This window comes from Cetorhinus maximus, chromosome 16 (assembly GCF_964194155.1).
Source record: "Cetorhinus maximus chromosome 16, sCetMax3.hap1.1, whole genome shotgun sequence".
NCBI lineage: Eukaryota > Metazoa > Chordata > Chondrichthyes > Lamniformes > Cetorhinidae > Cetorhinus > Cetorhinus maximus.
In genome coordinates, this window is record NC_135894.1 from 32,210,323 (window position 1) to 32,229,708 (window position 19,386).

Sequence of the window (19,386 nt, forward strand, 5' to 3'; positions counted from 1 at the left end):
AGCTAAGGGCCCTCAGACCATCCTGGTAGGGGATGGAGATGTAGAGGGATTGGACGTCCATGGTGAAGAGGAAGCGGTTGGGGCCAGGGAACTGGAAATTGTTGATGTGACGTAAGGTGTCAGAGGAATCACGGATGTAGGTGGGAAGGGACTGGACAAGGGGAGAGAGAAGGGAGTCAAGATAACGAGAAATGAGTTCCGTGGGGCAGGAACAGGCTGACATGATCGGTCTGCCGGGACAGTTCTGTTTGTGGATTTTGGGTAGGAGGTAGAAGCAGGCCGTCCGAGGTTGGATGACTATCAGGTTGGAAGCTGTGGGAGGAAGATCTCCAGAGGAGATGAGGTCAGTGACAGTCCTGGAAACAATGGCTTGATGTTCAGTGGTGGGGTCATGGTCCAGGGAGAGGTAGGAGGAAGTGTCTGCGAGTTGACGCTCAGCCTCCGCGAGGTAGAGGTCAGTGCGCCAGACAACAACAGCACCACCCTTGTCAGCGGGTTTGATGACAATGTTGGGGTTGGACATGAGAGAACGGAGTGCAGTAAGTTCAGAGAGAGACAGATTAGAATGGGTGAGAGGAGCAGAGAAATTGAGACGACTAATGTCACGCCGACAGTTCTCAATGAAAAGATCAAGAGAAGGTAAGAATCCAGAGGGAGGGGTCCAGGTGGAGGGAGAATATTGGAGGTGGGTAAAAGGATCCGTTGAATGGGGAGAGGACTCCTGCCCAAAGAAGTGAGCACAGAGACGAAGACGGCGGAAGAAGAGTTCAGCATCGTGCCGAGCCCGAAATTCATTGAGATGAGGGCATAAGGGTATGAAACTAAGTCCTTTGCTGAGCACTGAACGTTCAGCATCGGAGAGGGGAAGGTCAGGGGGTATAGTGAATACGCGGCTGGGGCTGGGATTGGAAGATGGGGTGGGGATGGAGGGACAAGCAGGGGTGGAGGGTCCTAGATGGGTGCTGGTGTCGATGAGTTGTTGGAGCTTGCGTTCCTTAGCACTTGAGAGAAAGAGAAAAAGTTTCTTGTTGAGGCGTCGGATGAGACGAAGAATAAAATGAAACTGGGGGCACGCGCAGCTTTGAAAAAGGGTGCGGCGGTGCTGTTGGAGGGAGAGGTCGAGTGTGTTCATATGGTGGCGCATGGCACTGAGTGTGGATCTCAGTCTGTGGATCTCAGTCTGGCTGAACTTGTTCTCACACTGAACAATTTCTCCTTTAACTCCTCTCACTTCCTCCAAATAAAAGGTGTGGCTATGGGTACCCACATGGGCCCCAGCTATGCCTATCTCTTTATGGGGTATGTGGAACATTCCTTGTTCCAGTCCTACTCCGGCCCCCTCCCACAACTCTTTCTCCAATACATCGATGATTACTTCGGTGCTGCTTCATGCTCTTGTCGGGACCTGGAAAAATTTATGCTGTGTTTTTCCAGGTAATTCTGTTTTTGTTTTGTAATATTTACAAGTTTGCTGACGACACGAAACTTGGTGGGAATGTGGGTGATGATGAGGGTGTTAAGTGGCTTCAAGGCGATTTAGACAGGTTGAGTGAGTGGAGAAATACATGGTAAATGCAGTATAACTTGGATAAATGTGAAGTTATCTACTTTGGTAGGAAAAACAGAATGACAGAGTATTATTTAAATGGTGATAAATTGGGTGATAAATTGACACGCCTCAATATGAAAGCTTGAAAGTCAACTACACAGCACTTGAAAGAGCAGAGATGAAAAGCCAAAATAAGAGACACTTTATTCTGGTGTGCTGAGTGCCATGTATATTCAAGTAACCCAATACGTTAATATTTGTGTTGCTATTTTCACATTAAGGGAGCATTAGTCACTGCTAGGGCCCATGGCCCATACGCAAAATATCACAAAAGATGAAAGATAAAAACAGACTGCAGAGGTATTCAATCAATCAAGTTTTTGTTGTTAAATTGCAGTTAAGTCATTTAAAAAATTGAGCTGCATAATTTGTTATTTTTCTGTTAGTTCTCTAAAAGACCCTTTAAATTAAGAGAAAATGGTAAATTTCAGCTTGCATCCAAACATTACAAACTGCAATTCATGAATTCCCACAACGTGGGCATCAAAGATTTTACCTACTGTTTGTTATTACTTGGTGAAAGGAAGACATCAGAGACAGGAGACCTTGGGGACTGGGGTAATGTAACTCTAAAGTCGGGACAGGGAGCCAGTGTAAACATTCTGCTGCACAATCTGTACAATTGAGGTATGCATGCAGTTACCATATCATGGACTCTATGTCAATGAAATATCAGTTTCTTTAGGTGTCATGGCAGTTTCACCCTAACCTCGTGAGACATTTTCAGCATTTTTCTGATTCTATGTACTTCAAAGGGTACTTCGAAGTACCCTTTGAAGTAAAGCTGCTCAATTCTAATTTTACATGAAATTACAGGGCTTCATGATTCCTCATAAGATAATAGCTCAAAGTAGGTCTGATCACTTGGTTACTGTAAATTATTATACCATTTACCTGTATCTGTATCAGGGACAGCTGAAGCCAAACCATTAAATGTCTCTGGCACCTTCATCTTTTGGCTCATTGGAAATGATTTTGGTAAACAATCCATATCAAGCTCCTGTACAAAATAAATTTTTATAACCTAAGACTATTACCATGTTCAGCTTCAACAGTGGAATCTGCGCAATAGAACACTAATTGAAATATATTTATAATACATGGTAAATCAAGGAATGCACTTTCTATTTGAAGCATTTCCCCATTTTATAGGAAAATAATGGCTTGGAAATTTGAGTGGACACTTGAATAGTGAGGTTAGATATACCCAATATTGGGCCTCTGGAATTAACTTGGAGATGTGCAAAGAGTGAACTAGTATCGGATCACTGTGATGCTAGGAAATTAAGGACTGGGCTGAAGGCCAGGATGATAGAAATTGGAAGTCATGACGAGGAGTGTGTGGGCAGAAAGATTAGAGATTGGGTCAGGAGAAGGGAAGAGATTGGAGATCGGGTCAGGAGGAGGGAAGCGATTAGAGGTCAAATTGGGATGAGGGAAGAGATTGGAAATCAGATTGGTGGAGAGAAGAGATCAGAGGTTGAGTCGGAAGGGGGGAAAAAATCAGAGGTTCAGGCAGGAGGAGGGAAGAGATCGGAGGTTAGGTCAGGAGGAGGGAAGAGATCGGAGGTTGGGTCATGGATGGAGGGGGTGGGATTGGAGGTCAGATCACAGAGGGGGAGAGATTAGAGGGCTGTGCTCCCTGTGGAGGGATCGCAGATGAGCCGTGGGTTACTGACTCCCTTGTTTAAATGTGGTGTCAGGAGGAACACTCCTGCTCTTCCCAGCTCCACAATCATGTAGATATATTTCAAAAATGTATTTTGTTGTTTGCAGCCTATCAGGTTGCCCCAAGGTCTGATTTTGTGTGCAACCTAAATTGGAGTGGGAATCTCAAGCAAGTAGATTAGATTAGACCTCTTTACTGCATTTGCAAGGGCCTAATATCTGTTTCAGTTCTGGACACTGCAGAATGATTTTTCTGTCCTTTCCCAATACGGCACTTGGTGTACTTGCCCTGACATTTACACCAGGGCACGGGGGCCCCAGTGCAACATAAAATTCCACCCATTTGTTTCAGGTCGAAAGCCCTTCATCAGAACTGAATAGAAACTCAGTTTCTTTCTCCCCAGATGCTGCCAGTCCTGCTGAGGATTTCCAGCATTTGCAGTATTTTGCTTTTGTATTTGAGAATAGTCTTTTAATTCACTTTAAATTGCACACGCCTTACTATAATACTAGGTCACTTGGCTTAATTAGCAAGCTGTGCACGCAGGGAATGTAGTTTAGAGATAGGACTAAATTGACAAAGCCCGATTCTCCAACCTGCACTCACTGTGACTCCTGCTCTCAACTGGAAATGTAGAGATATCCCTTATATTCCCCAAATAACCCTTGTCCATTAATGTATCATCCTTCTCAGAGAATTCCAATATGCTTGTGAAGCATGACCAAGGTTTCTAAAATCATGACGACTTCCCCTTATAACAGTAATAGACGTTGGTTTGCTTTCAGTTGTTAGGAATTTTGCTATGTGTAATTTTTTTTGTAGAAATATTCAACTTGTTCTATTTTGAATAATCTGATGTTGCACATAAATGAAAATGCCCACCCTTCTGATGAATAAAAATGTTACACATTTAGAGAGTGCCTTAATTTTGTGCTAAAGATTCAAGAAGGAAAACTGCAGTACCTGGGCTGAGTCAAAGACCTTGCTCAGGTCAGACTGAAAGTATGATGGAACAAGCATGTTCTTCAGAGCTAGCTTGGTTCCTTTCGCTTTATCAAGCTCTTGCCTGTCAGTACAAAGATACAGTAGTTATGAGCTATGATGCATTATTACATCTGATGCCAAATACACTCACTGACAGTGTCCAGTTGTACAACATATAAGGTGGTCAGAATCTGATAACTGCATGTGAAAACGCCTTCTATGTTTTGGATTTCTCTGCAAGTTGCAGTATTTTTGACAAAGCAATCTTGAAATTGTTTTATAATAATGATTTCTGACAACTAATTATCCATTCACTTAAGGAAATAATTTGTTCATTCTTATTTTCTTTCTTGCTATGCATTATCACATATATGTATTGGCGACCATGATTAGTACTGAATTCAAGCAAACTCACCATTTAAATGTAACACACAGGATTGCAGACAATGACTGTCAATAGTCTACAGGCCATATGTGGTAATATTGCCAAAAATATCAAAATGAGTGCTTAGTATTTGCTGCTTTAGTATTATTCTGTAGCTGGAAGAATGTTTGGGAAAATCCAAATTGTCAGTTTAGGTTTTTTTTTCACTGTTTGAACTCTGAATATCTTGAACCCAAAATCTAAACAATAAGTCACTGGTCAATAGGGAAAATGACATTTAGTAGTCTAGTCAAAGTTCTATGCCTAATTCCAAAAGTGTAAGTTGCTACTTTTGATCCTCAGTGGCATGCAACATAATAGAGAGTTCTTACCTAGAGGAAAATAGATGAGAACAGTCACTTGAACTGCTTTATTTATTCATGGGTGTGAACGTCACTGGCAAAGCCAGCCCATCCATATTTCCCTCGGGTGGACAGTGGTGAGCCGCCTTCTTCAAGTGAATGTGCATATCTTAACTCATGAGTTTGAACAGGGCTAAATTGGAGTGGTTTATGATTTCATTCAACCTGGCTCATTTCAATTCAGTTCTCTTTTAAACACATGTCTAACACTGCAGTTAGAAGCATATGGTTACTGTTGTAGGGTGGCTGAGTTGTACTATTAGTAATAGAGTTGAACTGCAGACACTTCTTAAGTGGAAACATTAAGTTTATTTGCAATATACTCAGCAGCAACTACACTGCTCTCCTATTGGTTACTACAGATCATGTGATCTTTCCTAACAAGTGTTATTCTTAAAGGTACATTACACACTAAATAAAATCATAATTACTACATTCTTCCCCATTTAACTCAGCTATACATGTATTTACGAGCACATATTTTTCAAGACAAAAGATTGACACTGGGGAAGGAATGTACAAGTTCAGTCTTTCAGGTGGTTTCCTGGCACATGGAATGTTGCAGCTCCACAACTTCAGATTCTTTGTCAGGAACCTCCTTTTGCGTAGTTGCCTAAACATCAGGTGCTTCGGTGGGTGCTTGCAGTTCTGTATCCTCAACTCATACTGGAACATCAGACATGTCAGTCCTGGGTTGAGTAGCCTCAACAGGAAACGCAGACCCAGTCACGGTCACTGGTAGAACCATTTCTTGATGATTTGTCTCGTTCTTCCTTAAATGATCCACATGCTTACGGATGATCTGGCCTTCCACCTCCACATGGTAAGATAGAGGTCCAGTCACCGCACTTATTTCACCCGGTAACCACTTTGGTCCTTCCCTGAAGTGTTTCACATATACCGGCTCTCCCACGGTAAACTTCCTGTCACGACTATTCCAGTTCTGTCTTGTTCTCTGGCTTCTCTGACTCCGTTCCACCTTCCCCTCTAAAATCGGTATTATTAAGCTCAACCTTGTCCTGAGATGGCGTTTCAACAATAACTCCGCAGGTGTGACACCTGTTGTGTGAGGGGTAGTTCTGTAATGAAAAAGAAAGTGTGCTTGCTTGGTTGCCATCAGTTAATTTTTTCATGCCTGTCTTGAATGTTTGAATTGCTCTTTCAGCCAGTCCATTTGAGGAAAGGGTGGTACAGTGCAGTTTTTTACATGAGTGATACCGTGGAGGCTGAAAAACTATTGAAACTCAACACTCATAAATGCCGTGCCCTTATCAGAAATAATTACTTCTGATTGTCCATGAATGGCAGACCTCTGAAGTAATTTCTCAATTGTAGCGCCCGACGTTGGTGACTTCACCTCATATACGCCCAACCATTTTCAATGGACATTGACAATGAGCAGAAACATTGTTCCCAGGAAATGTCCAACATAGTCAATGGCCTGAATTTTCCCATCGGCGATTTGGGGGCGCGGCCCGCTCGTCAACGGGAAAATGATGTGGGATAACGTCGGGAGGAACCCCCAATGACATCCCGATCCCTTTAAATTTTCAGGAAGGTGGGCAGACAGCAAAATCAGCTGTCCGCCCGCCGACCTGTCCATAAGACCATAAGACATAGGAGCAGAAATTAGGCCATTCAGCCCATTGAACCTGTTCTGCCATTCAATCATGGTTGATAAGTTTCTCAACCCCATTCTCCCGCCTTCTCCCCGTAACCTTTGATCCCCTTACCAATCAAGAACCTATCTATCTCGGTCTTAAATACACTCAATGACCTGGCCTCCACAGCCTTGTGGCAATGAATTCCATAGATTCACCACTCTCTGGCTAAAGAAGTTTCTCCTCATCTCTTCTCTTTACTCTGAGGCTATGCCCTCGGGTCCTAGTCTCTCCTACTAATGGAAACATCTTCCCCACATCCACTCTATCCAGGCCTTTCAGTATTCTGTAAGTTTCAATCAGATCCCCCCTCATCCTTCTAAACTCCATCGAGTATAGACCCAGGTTCCTCAAACGTTCCTCATATGTTAAGCCTTTCATTCCTGGGATCATTCTCGTGAACCTCCTCTGGACCCTCTCCAGGGCCAGCACATCCTTCCTTAGATATGGGGCCCAAAATTGCTCACAATATTCTAAATGTGGTCTGACCAGAGCCTTATAAAGCCTCAGCAGCCCATCCTGCTTTTATATTCTAGTCCTCTTGAAATAAATGCCAACGTTGCATTTACCTTCCTAACTACCGACTCAACCTGCAAGTTAACCTTAAGAGAATCCTGGACTAGGACTCCCAAGTTCCTTTCCACTCCAGATTTCTGAATTCTCTCCCCATTTAGAAAATAGTCTATGCCTCTATTCTTCCTCCCACAGTGCATGACCTCACACTTCCCCACGTTGTATTCTATCTGCCACTTCTTTTCCCATTCTCCTAACCTGTCCAAATCCTTCTGCAGCCTCCCCGCCTTCTCAATACTACCTGTCCATCCACCTATCTTTGTATCATCTGCAAACTTAGCCAGAATGCCCTCAGTTCCTTCATCTAGATCATTAATGTATAAAGTGAAAAGTTGTGGTCCCAACACTGACCCCTGCGAAACTCCATTAGTCAACGGCCGCCATCCTGAGAAGGACCCCCTTATCCCCACTCTCTGCCTCCTGCCAGACAGCCAATCTTCTATCCATGCTAGTACCTTGCCTCTAACACCATGGGCTCTTATCTTACTGAGCAGCCTCCTGTGCAGCGCCTTGTCAAAGGCCTTCTGGAAGTCCAAGTAGATAACATCCATTGGCTCTCCTTTGTCTAACCTGCTCACTACCTCCTCAAAGAATTCTAACAGATTTGTCAGGCATGACCTCCCCTTGATGAAACCATGCTAACTTTGCCCTATTTTACCATGCACTTCCAAGTATTCTGAAATCGCATCCTTAATAACGGACTCTAAAATCTTACCAACGACCGAGGTCAGGCTAATCGGCCTGTAATTTCCCATCTTTTGCCTCATTCCCTTCTTAAACAGGGGGGTTACATTAGCGATTTCCCAGTCTTCTGGGACACTCCCTGACTCCAGTGATTCCTGAAAGATCACCACTAACGCCTCCACTATCTCTTCAGCTATCTCCTTCAGAACTCTGGGGTGTAATCCATCTGGTCCAGGTAATTTATCCATCTTCAGACCTTTCAGTTTTCCTAGCACCTTCTCCTTGGTAATGGCCACCATACTCACCTCTGACCTCGACTCTCTTGAACTTTGGGGATGCCACTCGTGTCTTCCACTGTGAAGACTGACGCAAAGTACCTATTCAGTTCCTCCGCCATTTCTTTGTTCCCCACTACTACTTCTCCAATGTCATTTTCCAGCGGCCCAATGTCCACTTTTGCCTCTCTCTTGCCCTTTATATATCTAAAAAAAACTCTTGCAATCTTCTTTTATATTACTGGCTAGTTTACCCTCAAATTTAATCTTCTCCCTCCTTATTTCTTTTTTAGTTGTCCTCTGTTGGTCATTGTAGGCTTCCCAATCCCCTGGCTTCCCACTGCTCTTCGCCGCATTGTATGATTTCTTTTTAGTTTTTATGCTGTCCCTGACTTCCCTTGTCAGCCATGGTTGCCTCGTCTTCCCTTTAGTATGCTTCTTCTTCCTAGAGTTCAACTGAGGCCAGTGACAGGCTAATTAAGATAATTAAAGACCTGCCTGTCCAACCTTAAGGCTGGCGCACAGGCCAGGAGCCCCAGCAGGCTTCTGGTAAAGCATGAAACCTCATCCACTGGCGGGATGTTTCATGTCCGTTTTTAAAAAGTCTATTAAAGTTTATGTCATTTTTATTAACATGTCCCATCTCGTGTGACATTGTCACATGAGGGGGACCTGTTAATATTTTTTTAATTTTCTGTTTTTTGACTTTTCTTACCTGTCACTAATCTCCCTGAGACAGGACTTTGCCTCAGGGAGCAATGCGTGAAACAGCGCACTTTGACAGATGGGGAATCCCTCCCCCCCAACACAGGAAGCACATAGCCAAGCCAGTGGGGCCCGCCCGCCATCCGAGGGCAAAATTCTGCCCTATGTGTAATCGTACTCACGGTCTACCTGGCTACTCCCATGGGTGTAATGGAGCTGTCATTGGCAACTTTTACAGTTGCTGATATTTCACACAATGCTTTACCATACTCTCTATTTTGCTATTCATCCCTGGCTACCATAAATAGCTATGTGCTTTAGTCTTCATTCAGGAAATTCCTGGATGGGAGCTGTGTTGTTCAACTAAAAGAGGCTCCCTTCCCTTTGGAGGGACTATCACTCATGCACCCCACAATAAGATGCCACCCTGACTGGTTATTTCATGTCTTCTGTTTAAGTAGTTTCATTTCATCAGATACGGGCTCCTGTGACCAACAATGTAGCACTTGTTCACGTACTTGTGATAGGACTGGGTCCTGACTTGTCCAGTCTCTGACATGTCAAGCACATACCGGCAAGGAATCTAAGAAATTTAACAGTAAAACAAGTTTTTGTGGAACGGGGACATGCTCATCATTTTCTTGTAAAGGCAAACGACCAAGGGCATTGGCGATTGTGATTTGATTGCCAGGCCTATGTATGAAAGTGTATTCGTATGCTGCCAGAATTAAGGCCCTATTAGTGTTTCTGTATCTTCTTTCTATGCACCTTCTTCTTTCCAGCACAGACTTATATCTCAGCCTTCTTTTTGACTTCAGTATTGGCCAGACCTCTCTCAGATGCAAGCTCAACTTGTCTGAGCTCAATGGTTGAGTCGCCCAAAACTTCATTATCTGTCTGCTTCTTGGAAAATTCTGCGACTTTTGCTTCCAAAGCCTCTTTGGCTTCGTGTAGTTGATTCCTCAGATCTTCCTCCTCCACCAGGACTTCCATGAGGAAGCTTATTAGTTATACAAAGTGCGTACCATCCTTATTCAGGTGTGACTTTATGAATTTTGGTGGAGCCAGTGCTGGAGGACACTGGGAAGTAGGTACTGGCATTTGCACTGGGATTGATGACTCACTTGTTTTCAGGACCAATGAATTTAACTAGGTTTTACATACCAAAATATTTGAATAGGCTGGAGAAATCTACTGCCAAGTAAGGCAGACAGCTATGGAATTATACAGTTCCTCCCAGAATGCTAATAAGTCATATTTTTAATGTATTTACGCATTAATCAGAAGCAATACATTGGCTGCCTGGAAAACAATAGATTTCTAAGGAACAGCACCTGGTTTTCCATTATATTTTCTTTAAATTAGCCCCTTCCTTATTTTTTCACATTTGACTTTCCTTGCTTAGCTTATTACCTGTATTGTTCTAATCTTCGTGGCCACTTAGACATCTGGTTTTGCTCTTTATTACTGCATTAAAGAGATAAGAGAAATTAAGATACAGAATATTAAAATCACTGATATATTCGTATACAAGTCATTCTAAGTTTGCTTTGAACAAAAAGTGCTTGCTGTAAACAAAAGATGTATACAATGAATTGTTGCTTAACTTTTTAGGGCTAAAAAGACAAGCACATAATGCAAAAAAAAAGAGCAATATGAACAAATACAGTTCTTTATATTTAAAACTGTGATTAAAGTACCAGATTTATAGCAGATTGGAAATTTTCATTAGAAGTATATATTTTAGCTTTGTTGTTGGGATGCCATAATTTTCTTACCATTCTTGATGATACTGTACAACAAAGAACTAAACTACATTTGAAATTAGAATGTACGTTATCAGACTATTGTCAAAATATTCACAATTTCTAGTCATCGTTTCTTCCTACTTGTATATCTCAATCTTCCTGGGCTAAAGATATTGTCTTGGCAATTTACTCTACTGCACCCTCAGCTCCACATTTGATGTTAGTCCTCAATACAACCATTACTCTCTCTCACCCTGGCCATTTCCCCTGAAATGGCTCTCATCTCTGCTTCCTTCATTCCAAGGGACACAGACTTGAAAGGATATGTGCACAACTGGTTTAGCCATCGACTGCCAGGTCTGGCTGGACCACTTAAAATACGATTGGGTTCTGTTCTTGTTTGCTAAAACTGCTCACTACTCCAGGATCAGCCTGGAATGCAAAGATAATCCCGGCTTCTTTGCTCTACTGCAAATTGTCCCTCTCTCTTTTAATTCTGCTGTAATCACCCCTCTTCTAAAAAAAAACCCTTGACCCCACCGTCCCTGAAAACTATTGTCCCAATATAGCTTTCCTTTCCTCTTCAGTCCTCGAACGTGTTGTTGCCTCCCAAATCCATTCTCATCTTTTCCGAAACTCCACGTTTGAATCCCTCCAATCGGGTTTCCTCCCCGCCACAGTATTGAAGCGGCTTTTACCAAAGTCACAAATGGCATCCGACATGACCGTGACAAAGGTAAATTTTCTCTCCTTATCCTTCTCAACCTGTTTGCAACCTTTAACACCTCTTTGATTCCCTATCCTCCTCCAATGCTTTTCCGCTGTTGTCCAGCTGTGTGGGATTGCTCTCACTTGGTTCCATATTTATCTAACTGCAGCCAGAGAATCACTTGCAATTGCTTCTCTTCCTGCTCCCACACCATTACCTCTGATGTTCCCCTGAGGATTTATCCTTGGTGTTCTCCTATTTCCCATGTAATGCTGCCCCTCGATGATATCATCCAAAGGAACAGCATTAGTTTTCACATGTACGCTAATAGCTCTGTCTCCCACCATCTCTCCTGACTCCTTGACTGTTGCTAAGCTTTCAGACTGCTTATCCTACATCCAGCACTGGATGAGCAGAAATTTCCTCCAATTAAATACTGGGAAGACTGAAGCCATTTGGCGGAACCATCCCAGTTTTGCACTAAGTGCGGTAGTGAGCGGGAAAAAAGTCATTTTACTCACCAGCCGCAACGACGGATTTTCATGCTGTATCATCCCATTCCCAGCACATCCCGCCCCATTAATAATGCATGCACGGGAATCACTCCAGATCGCTGGCAGGGTGGCTTCTGATTCACCTGTCCCACTATCACCTCAGGCCTTCAATAATCTGGGCACCGTATTTAAAGGGCACCCCTGCACTCTCTAAGGGATCGTAAGCTGCTGGAAAGTCATGGCTGCCAAAGGGAGGAAACGTGCTGCCCCAAAATTTAGCGATGCCTCCCTTGGGCACCTACTGGGCACAGTGGAGGCCCACCGTGAAGTCCTCTACCCCCACTCTGGGTGAAGCAAGGTAACAAATCCAGCATGGGATGCGGTGACACCAGTGGTCAGCGTCAACGCCCTGCAAAAGAGGACAGCCACCCAGTGTCTAAACAGGATGAATGATCTCCTCCGTTCTGCCAGGGTAAGTCACTCTTCTCATCACTCTCACCTCACACACTCACAAACCCATCACACATCCACAGTGATCTCACTCACTGCCAGTTCAAGAGACATCACCATTCACTCTCTCACACATACCTTCATCTGCCCTGTGGATCGTGTCCTCATCCCATCCATGGCACTACTCACCACCCACACATGCCAATCATCCTTCTCATCTGGCCTGGCAGGCGTCCTGCTTACATTCTCTCCATCTGTCTTTGTGCAGGACAAGCTGGCACACAACAAAAGGGAGAAGTCGTGGACTGGTGGAGAAATGCCCAACATCAAGGTCCTCACAGACTTTGAAAATAGAGTCATCTAGTTTTTCCTGGCTGGCTTTCAGTACAATGCCGGGACAAGGGCTCCAGTGCAGGTCAGGCTGTGAGAATGGGGAGAGGGCAGCGTTTGGGAGCAAGACAGCACAGACTGAAGGAAGTACTCAAGCATGTTCCAGGGGTTGGGGGGAAAGGCAGCACATACTGGAGGAAGTACTCAAGCACATGCCAGTGGTTGGGGGGCAAGGCAGCACATGCTGAAGGATGTACTCAAGCACATGCCGGGGGTTGGGGTGAAGGAAGCGGCCACGCACTTGGAAAAGCTTGCCAAAAGTGAGCATTCTTCCACAGCTGAGACCGTTCACCAGCAACTCCATTGACATGCTTGGAATTGAGCCTCTGAAGCTTTTCTGTCCACTCAAGCAACACGAAAGCATGAAAATGCCACCAAATGCTCCAGAACTTTTCACCCCTCGAGCGCAGACTGCAAATTAATTTGCATTTTAGGGAGCAGCAGAGCAATTGGCTAACTGGGCAAGTTGTAGAATCCCCTTGCAAAAGGTGGCCATGGTGTAGTCACTATTGGAGGTGCTCACAGCCCCTTGCAATGTCTTTATTAAGGTTTGGACCAGTATCCATCATGGTTCAAGCTAATAGCACAGCCTTGCAGTGCAGGTTAGGAGAATGCTTGTGCTTGACCTGATAGCACAGCGTGCAGTCCAGTGGCTGAAGCTGCTGCCAATCGGTCAAGTGGAGTGGAGAGGAAGTGGGTAGGGTTTCAGACAGCCAATGAGCGCACTACACACTGGCCATCCAAGTGGTGGCCACCATTTTCCTGCATGCGTGAACGGGCTTTCAGACTTAACCAAGAGAGGTTCTTAGTACACCTGTGCTAACCCACATGTCTCTCTCTCTCTTTGATGCTACAGGAGTAGAACATCAGGATCATGGAGTCTGGTGATTTAGCAGTGTGTCTCATGGCTTACAGAGAGCAGAGAAGAAGAGCGCGGTGGAGGTGCCTGGCTCAGCAATGGGAGAAGCACGTCCCTCAAGATGAAGGGGCCACAAAGCCTGCTGAGCACACAGCCGAAGATCCTCAGCGAGCTGTTGATTGTAAGCACCTCGCTAGACCCAGGGTCTATAGATGGCGCTTGTCGTTCCTTCAGATGATTGAGAACCAGTGTTGCTGAAGACTACGCATGTCTAGGGAACTGCTGGGGTCACAAAAGCCACCTGCTGCAGGATTGCTGCCATAGGGGCATGGAGGGTATCCACTGCCAAAGGCCTTCTAAGTGACTTTAGCGCTTAATTTTTACACCAGTGGGTCCTTCCAGTGCTCCACAGGTGACTTGTGCAGGATCTCGCAAGCCTCCATGCACAAGTGTATTCAGGAGGTAAGGACACCAGCTTCACAAAGGTACAGAACTTTGTGCATTTTTCCCGGGATCAGAAAGCCAGGAAGCAAGAGCACTGGGTTGTGTGCACACCCCTGCTTTTCTACAGGTGCAAAGTGGCATGCAGTCCCGTGGCATTTAGATCTCTGTGGCAACAAGCAGTCAACTATGTCAAACGCAAGGGCTTCCACTCACTGAATGCTCAGCTTGTCTGCGACCGCCGCAAACACACTCTACAGGTCTGTGCACGATTCCCAGGGAGCACCATGACTCCTACATTTGACTCACACTCAGCGGTTTCCTTGCTTCCAGCAGTCCTCTGAGTGTCGGCGACCAAGGATGAGCCTGCCTCCACCTGTTGTGGAACAGATTGTGCGCTGTGCTCACCAGATTGTGATCCGAGGCTGCTCTACATCTCGGTCACACCGAGGTGTGTGTCGCTGCGTGGTGGAGGGTGTGGGTGAGCACAGTAACAGGTCTTCAACGGTGCTGTCCTCAGGGTCCTCAACTGAGCTGCCCTTGGCACTGGGGTCAGGGGCAAAGGTTGCCTGAGGACGACGTGGCAGATGTGCCAAGGAGAGAATATTAGTCCTTGGTAGCCACATTAAACACAGAACAGTGCACTCAGAGCAGCGTTGAGAGAGGGATGATGTGATGCAGGATCCTCACATGGGTGTTCGCCGCCGACCTCACCGTCACCGCAGGAACAGTCCACGTCCTCTCTGGCCAGCACCAACAAACGACTCTTGAACGAGGTGAAGGCCTTGATGTCTGGCACTCCAGCCCCTGGTCTGGGACCTCTCCTGTTGATTGTGCTTAATCTTGTCCTGCATAAAGACAGATGGAGAGAATGTGAGCAAGGCACATGCCTGGCCAAATGAGAAGGATCCCAGGCATGTGTGTGTGCTGAGTGGAGCCATGGATGGGATGAGGAGGCTATCTCCAGAGGAGATGAGGCCAAATGGAGATGTGAGGGTGTGTGTGAGAGAATAAGTAGTGATGTCCCTTGAGCTGGCAGTGAATGAGTTGCCAGTGAATGTGTGATGGGTTTTTGAGTGGGTGAGTTGAGATTGATGAGATGGTTGACTTACCCTGGTGGCATGGATGAGATAATTCACTCTTTTTCTGCCCTGGATGGCTGACCTCTTGGGCAGAGTTTTCCATTCGGTGTGCGGGGGTGGGCCTGACACGCCAGAATGTAAAATGACGCACGATGATGTCGGGCGTGCGTCCCGACGTCATTGCGCTGTCTTGTGATATTTCATTCGGCAGGTGTGCGCTGGAGCCGGCTGCGTGCCCGCCAACAATGAAAAGGCCTATTAAGGCCGTGAAATAGGTAATTAACATGAATGTTACGCTGCCATCCAACCTAATAGCTGGCGGGCAGGCGAAAAGGCCAAGCGACCTTTACGTTTTTTAGGAAACCTCATCCACGAGCGGGATGAGGTTTCCTAAAACTAATACTGATTATATAAAAACTTTTTCTGAAAAATAAAGTCACATGAGGGAACATGTTTCATTAAATTTTTATTTTTTTTAGAAAGCGCTTCAATCTCCCTCCTCCCCCTGCCTGTTCAGGTAGTGCTATCACTCGCACATTACACTGGGCGGGCCTTAATTTGCCTGCCCGCATAAAATGGCGGTGCGGACCCAATTGCGGGCGGTGGATTCCCGACCGCCCCTGCCGAGCCCTCCTGACCAATAAAAAATCCTGGCCCTTGTGTGCAGCGTTGGCACTGACCACCTCTGCCACTGCCTCCCAAGTCAGAGTGGTGAGACTGATGGGCCTATTGTGGCCAGAGCGGGGATAGAGGACATCGCTGTGGGCCTCTATCGTGACCAGAAGGCATCCCAAGGATGCGTCACTGAATTGGGGGCTGCACTCTTCCTGGTTTTCGGGGTCATGTCTTCACCGGAGCAGTCCTTGGCTACAAACATTGAGTACAGTGTGCGCGGTTGCAGTTTAAACATGGTGCCCGTCACAAGGAAGTGGTGAGGTAATGGCGAGGTGGGCAAATCGGAGGCTGCCTGCCAGCGATCCAGCGTATTTCCCATTTTATGAGGTGAGAAGAGGAGGATACAGCGTGAAAATCCGCCATTGCGGCTGGCAGGTAAAATGTCTTTTTTCACGCCTGGTACCTCACTTAGTGCAAATCTGGGACAATTCCGCGCTATGCTTCCAAAAGTACTTAATTGGTGATAAAGCATTCTGGGAAAGCCTGAAAGTCATATTATAAATGCAAGTCTTTTTTAAAATTAAATTCGGTTTACTCAAATTCCAGGAACTGTTACTTTCAAACAGAGGGTTTGATTTTTATATTGGAACTAACTGCTTGTAATATTGGGCTGCATTATTAAAGTTCTTTCGTTCGTTAGAATGCTGTTGGCCATTCAAGTAATCTCTTTGCATTCAGTGGTTTTTGTGGTATGGAAAATAAAGCATAAAGCAGAAGAATATCAAAGCTCTGTGAAAGTTGGATTGCCATACCTTTCCAAGTTTACTTCAATCCATTCAAAGGTAGCTATCTCTGGTGTACTCTTGAAAGCGGTTCCCACAGCATCCTCATAAATTGAGGCTACATCAACTGTAACAAGTAACAAAGTTAAAACTAAGTTAAAAACTACATAGACTGCCAGATTTATTGGTTAACATTAATGCTGAAGATATCACAGTAATTTTAAAGGTGGCAGGGCAGGTCGATAAGATGGTTAAGAAGGCATATGGAATCCTTATAAGAGCAGGGAGGTTATGCTGGAACTATATAAAACATTAGTTGGGCCACAACTTGAGTATTGTGTGCAGTCTTGGTCACCTCATCACAGAAAGGATGTAATTGCATTAGAGAGGGTACAGAGGAGATTTATGAGGATCTTGTCAGGAATAGAAAATTGCAGCTATGAAGGAAGTTGGATAGGCTGGGGTAATTCTCCTTGGAAGAGAGGAGGCTGAGGGGAGATTTGATTGAGATATACAAAATTGTGAGGGGCCTGGATAGAGTGGATGGGAAGGGACTACTTACTTTAGCATAGAGGTCAGTAACTAGGAGGCATATATTTAAAGTGAATGGTAGAAGGATTAGAGGGGAGATGAGGAAATACATTTTCACCCAGAGGGCTGTGGGGTCTGAAACTCACTCCTGAAAGGGTAATGGAGGCAGAAACTCTCATCTCATTTAAAAAATTGTCTGGATATGCACCTGAGGTGTCACAACCTGCAGGGTACAGACCGAATGCAGGAAAGTAGGATTAGTCTCGGTGGCTCATTTTTCAGCTAGTATAGAAATGATGGGCCAATTTACATTTTCAAACCAGAGGAAACTAATAATAGGGGAAAAGTATCTGTGGATTTCTCTGCCAGCTGTTATTACCGTTTGCCATTACTACAGGTGATTTTAGATTATTGCTAGACAAATGTAGGTTCAGCTGAGTTAAGGAAATGCTATGATTCCACAGCAGGAGCTTGCAGTGCAGTGTGGCTATCATCTACTGCCCCTGACCTGTGTGAATCTAGCAACATGATGGAACTGAATAGTCTTCTGCCTAAACTGAATATAAAAATACAGATGAAGGTGAAACAAGATTTTAAGGGTCAGGTTTTGTGCTGTATCCATTTTTGCCAGCATTACATCAATTTTTTGTGCCACCAACATTTCCTGTCTGAGTGAGAAGAGCCATTTCCTAAATCTTCCCCTTCACCTGCATATAGCTGCAAATGATACATGGTCTAAAGCTTTGGATTTCTTTCATTTCTGTCTACCATACATCCCAAAAAATAAACCATAAACCCATTTAAGATGCATTAATAAAACTCCACCAGGTTACTACACTAAAATACATTAAGAAATTTTTTGATACATGTGAGAAAAAGAACAATTTTTAAAATGGTGCCCATTTGCATTGGTTCAAGAAAGATTTTATACTTATTATGCAAACGAGTTTCAGTGGAAACATGAAATCATAACTTCACTTCAGAAAACTGTTCCAAGCACAATTTGAACCCAGATTGCTGATTGGTGATTGTGGCCAAAATTGTGCTGCATGTCTGAAAACTGGGGAATCCAAGACTTTAGGCCATATATCATTCAGAGGTATATGCAGGTGACGGGGAAGATTTAGGAAATGGTTCCTCTCTCTCAGACAGGAAATATTGGTGAGAAGAAAAGTGGGTGTAACACCAGCAAAAATGGACGCAGCACAAAATCTGACCCTTAAAATTGCATTCGATTTTGCGAACCTGACAGCTGCATAGCACCTGGTTATTTCATGTGTTTGTATTGTTATATTCAATTTTCAGTAGCAAGAAATATTCACTCTGTGGCTATCTTGAATAACAAACTCTGATAAAGCCTTCAGCATAAAGCTACTGTGGATAGTTCCCAGTTATCCAACATTTGAATTGGTTGAAGAATCTAAAATGCTGTTACAATGGGTTTACTTTTTTTTGTTGACATTGAAAATAATTCAAAAGTTCCTTGCTTTTGTCATGTAAAAACCTGGAAATGTACCTTTGTTTGCTTCTTTCTCTTCTATTTGACATGCTTCATCATCAGGGATGGACTACATAGGAATGATCATGTAAATTTTGTGATAATGTTAGAAGCACAGTCCAATAGAAATAAATGACAAATAAGATATACAGTATAAAGACATAAAGCAGCCAAATAAAGCATCAAACTGATCATCCAATAATGATATGCATTTAATAATATTACTACTGCACATGAGAACTTTTAACAATATTTCCATTCATCTTATTCTTTAATCTGATAAGGTCCACTGCCTCCCCCTCTTAGAATGGTAGGGCGCTTGCTGGTTCATTGGTAAGCTACAACAGGTGTGGACATCCACCTCAATTATTTAAATCATTATACTCTGGGAATTGGGAGGGGCTCATTGGTTCTTCCCCACTGCACTTTCAGGCATGCAGTAACACAGGGGCAGAATTTTGCCCTTGGCGTGCGGGATCGGCAGGGGTGGTTGGGAAGCCGACTGCCACCCGCGATCGGCAGCGCCCCATGATTTTACTGAGGCGAGCCAATTAAGGTCCGCCCAGCATGATCCGTGAGTGGCAGCGCTGAGCGCTGCCTGTGTGGCGCGGGGGGAGGGGGGTGCGAGCAGGCATCGCACGAACTTCATGCATGCACGCGAGAGAGCGCAGAATAATTTTCCTGAGGCACAGAACTGTCTCAGAGAGATAAAGAATTTTAAGAAATAATAATAAAGAGCAGAAGAATGTAATGAAACATGACCCCTCATGTGACTCTGTCACATGAGCAGGGACATGTTTTTAATTAAAAAATAAAGTTTTTATTTTATTTGTATTTGCTT

The 19,386-nt window shown here is 44.4% G+C and overlaps 1 protein-coding gene across 1 annotated transcript in view; it reads right to left on the bottom strand.

Annotated features, from left to right (window-relative positions):
• spag17 (sperm associated antigen 17) overlaps positions 1-19,386 on the bottom strand; it is a 342,330-nt gene that overhangs the window by 75,856 nt on the left and 247,088 nt on the right. Inside the window, exons 43-47 of the mRNA XM_078559611.1 lie at positions 18,564-18,615; positions 16,547-16,643; positions 10,360-10,413; positions 4,242-4,344; positions 2,504-2,609 (exon numbers count right to left, since the gene is read on the bottom strand). Of these exons, the coding sequence (XP_078415737.1) occupies positions 2,504-2,609; positions 4,242-4,344; positions 10,360-10,413; positions 16,547-16,643; positions 18,564-18,615 (412 nt within the window). The remainder of the gene's footprint in view (positions 1-2,503; positions 2,610-4,241; positions 4,345-10,359; positions 10,414-16,546; positions 16,644-18,563; positions 18,616-19,386) is intronic.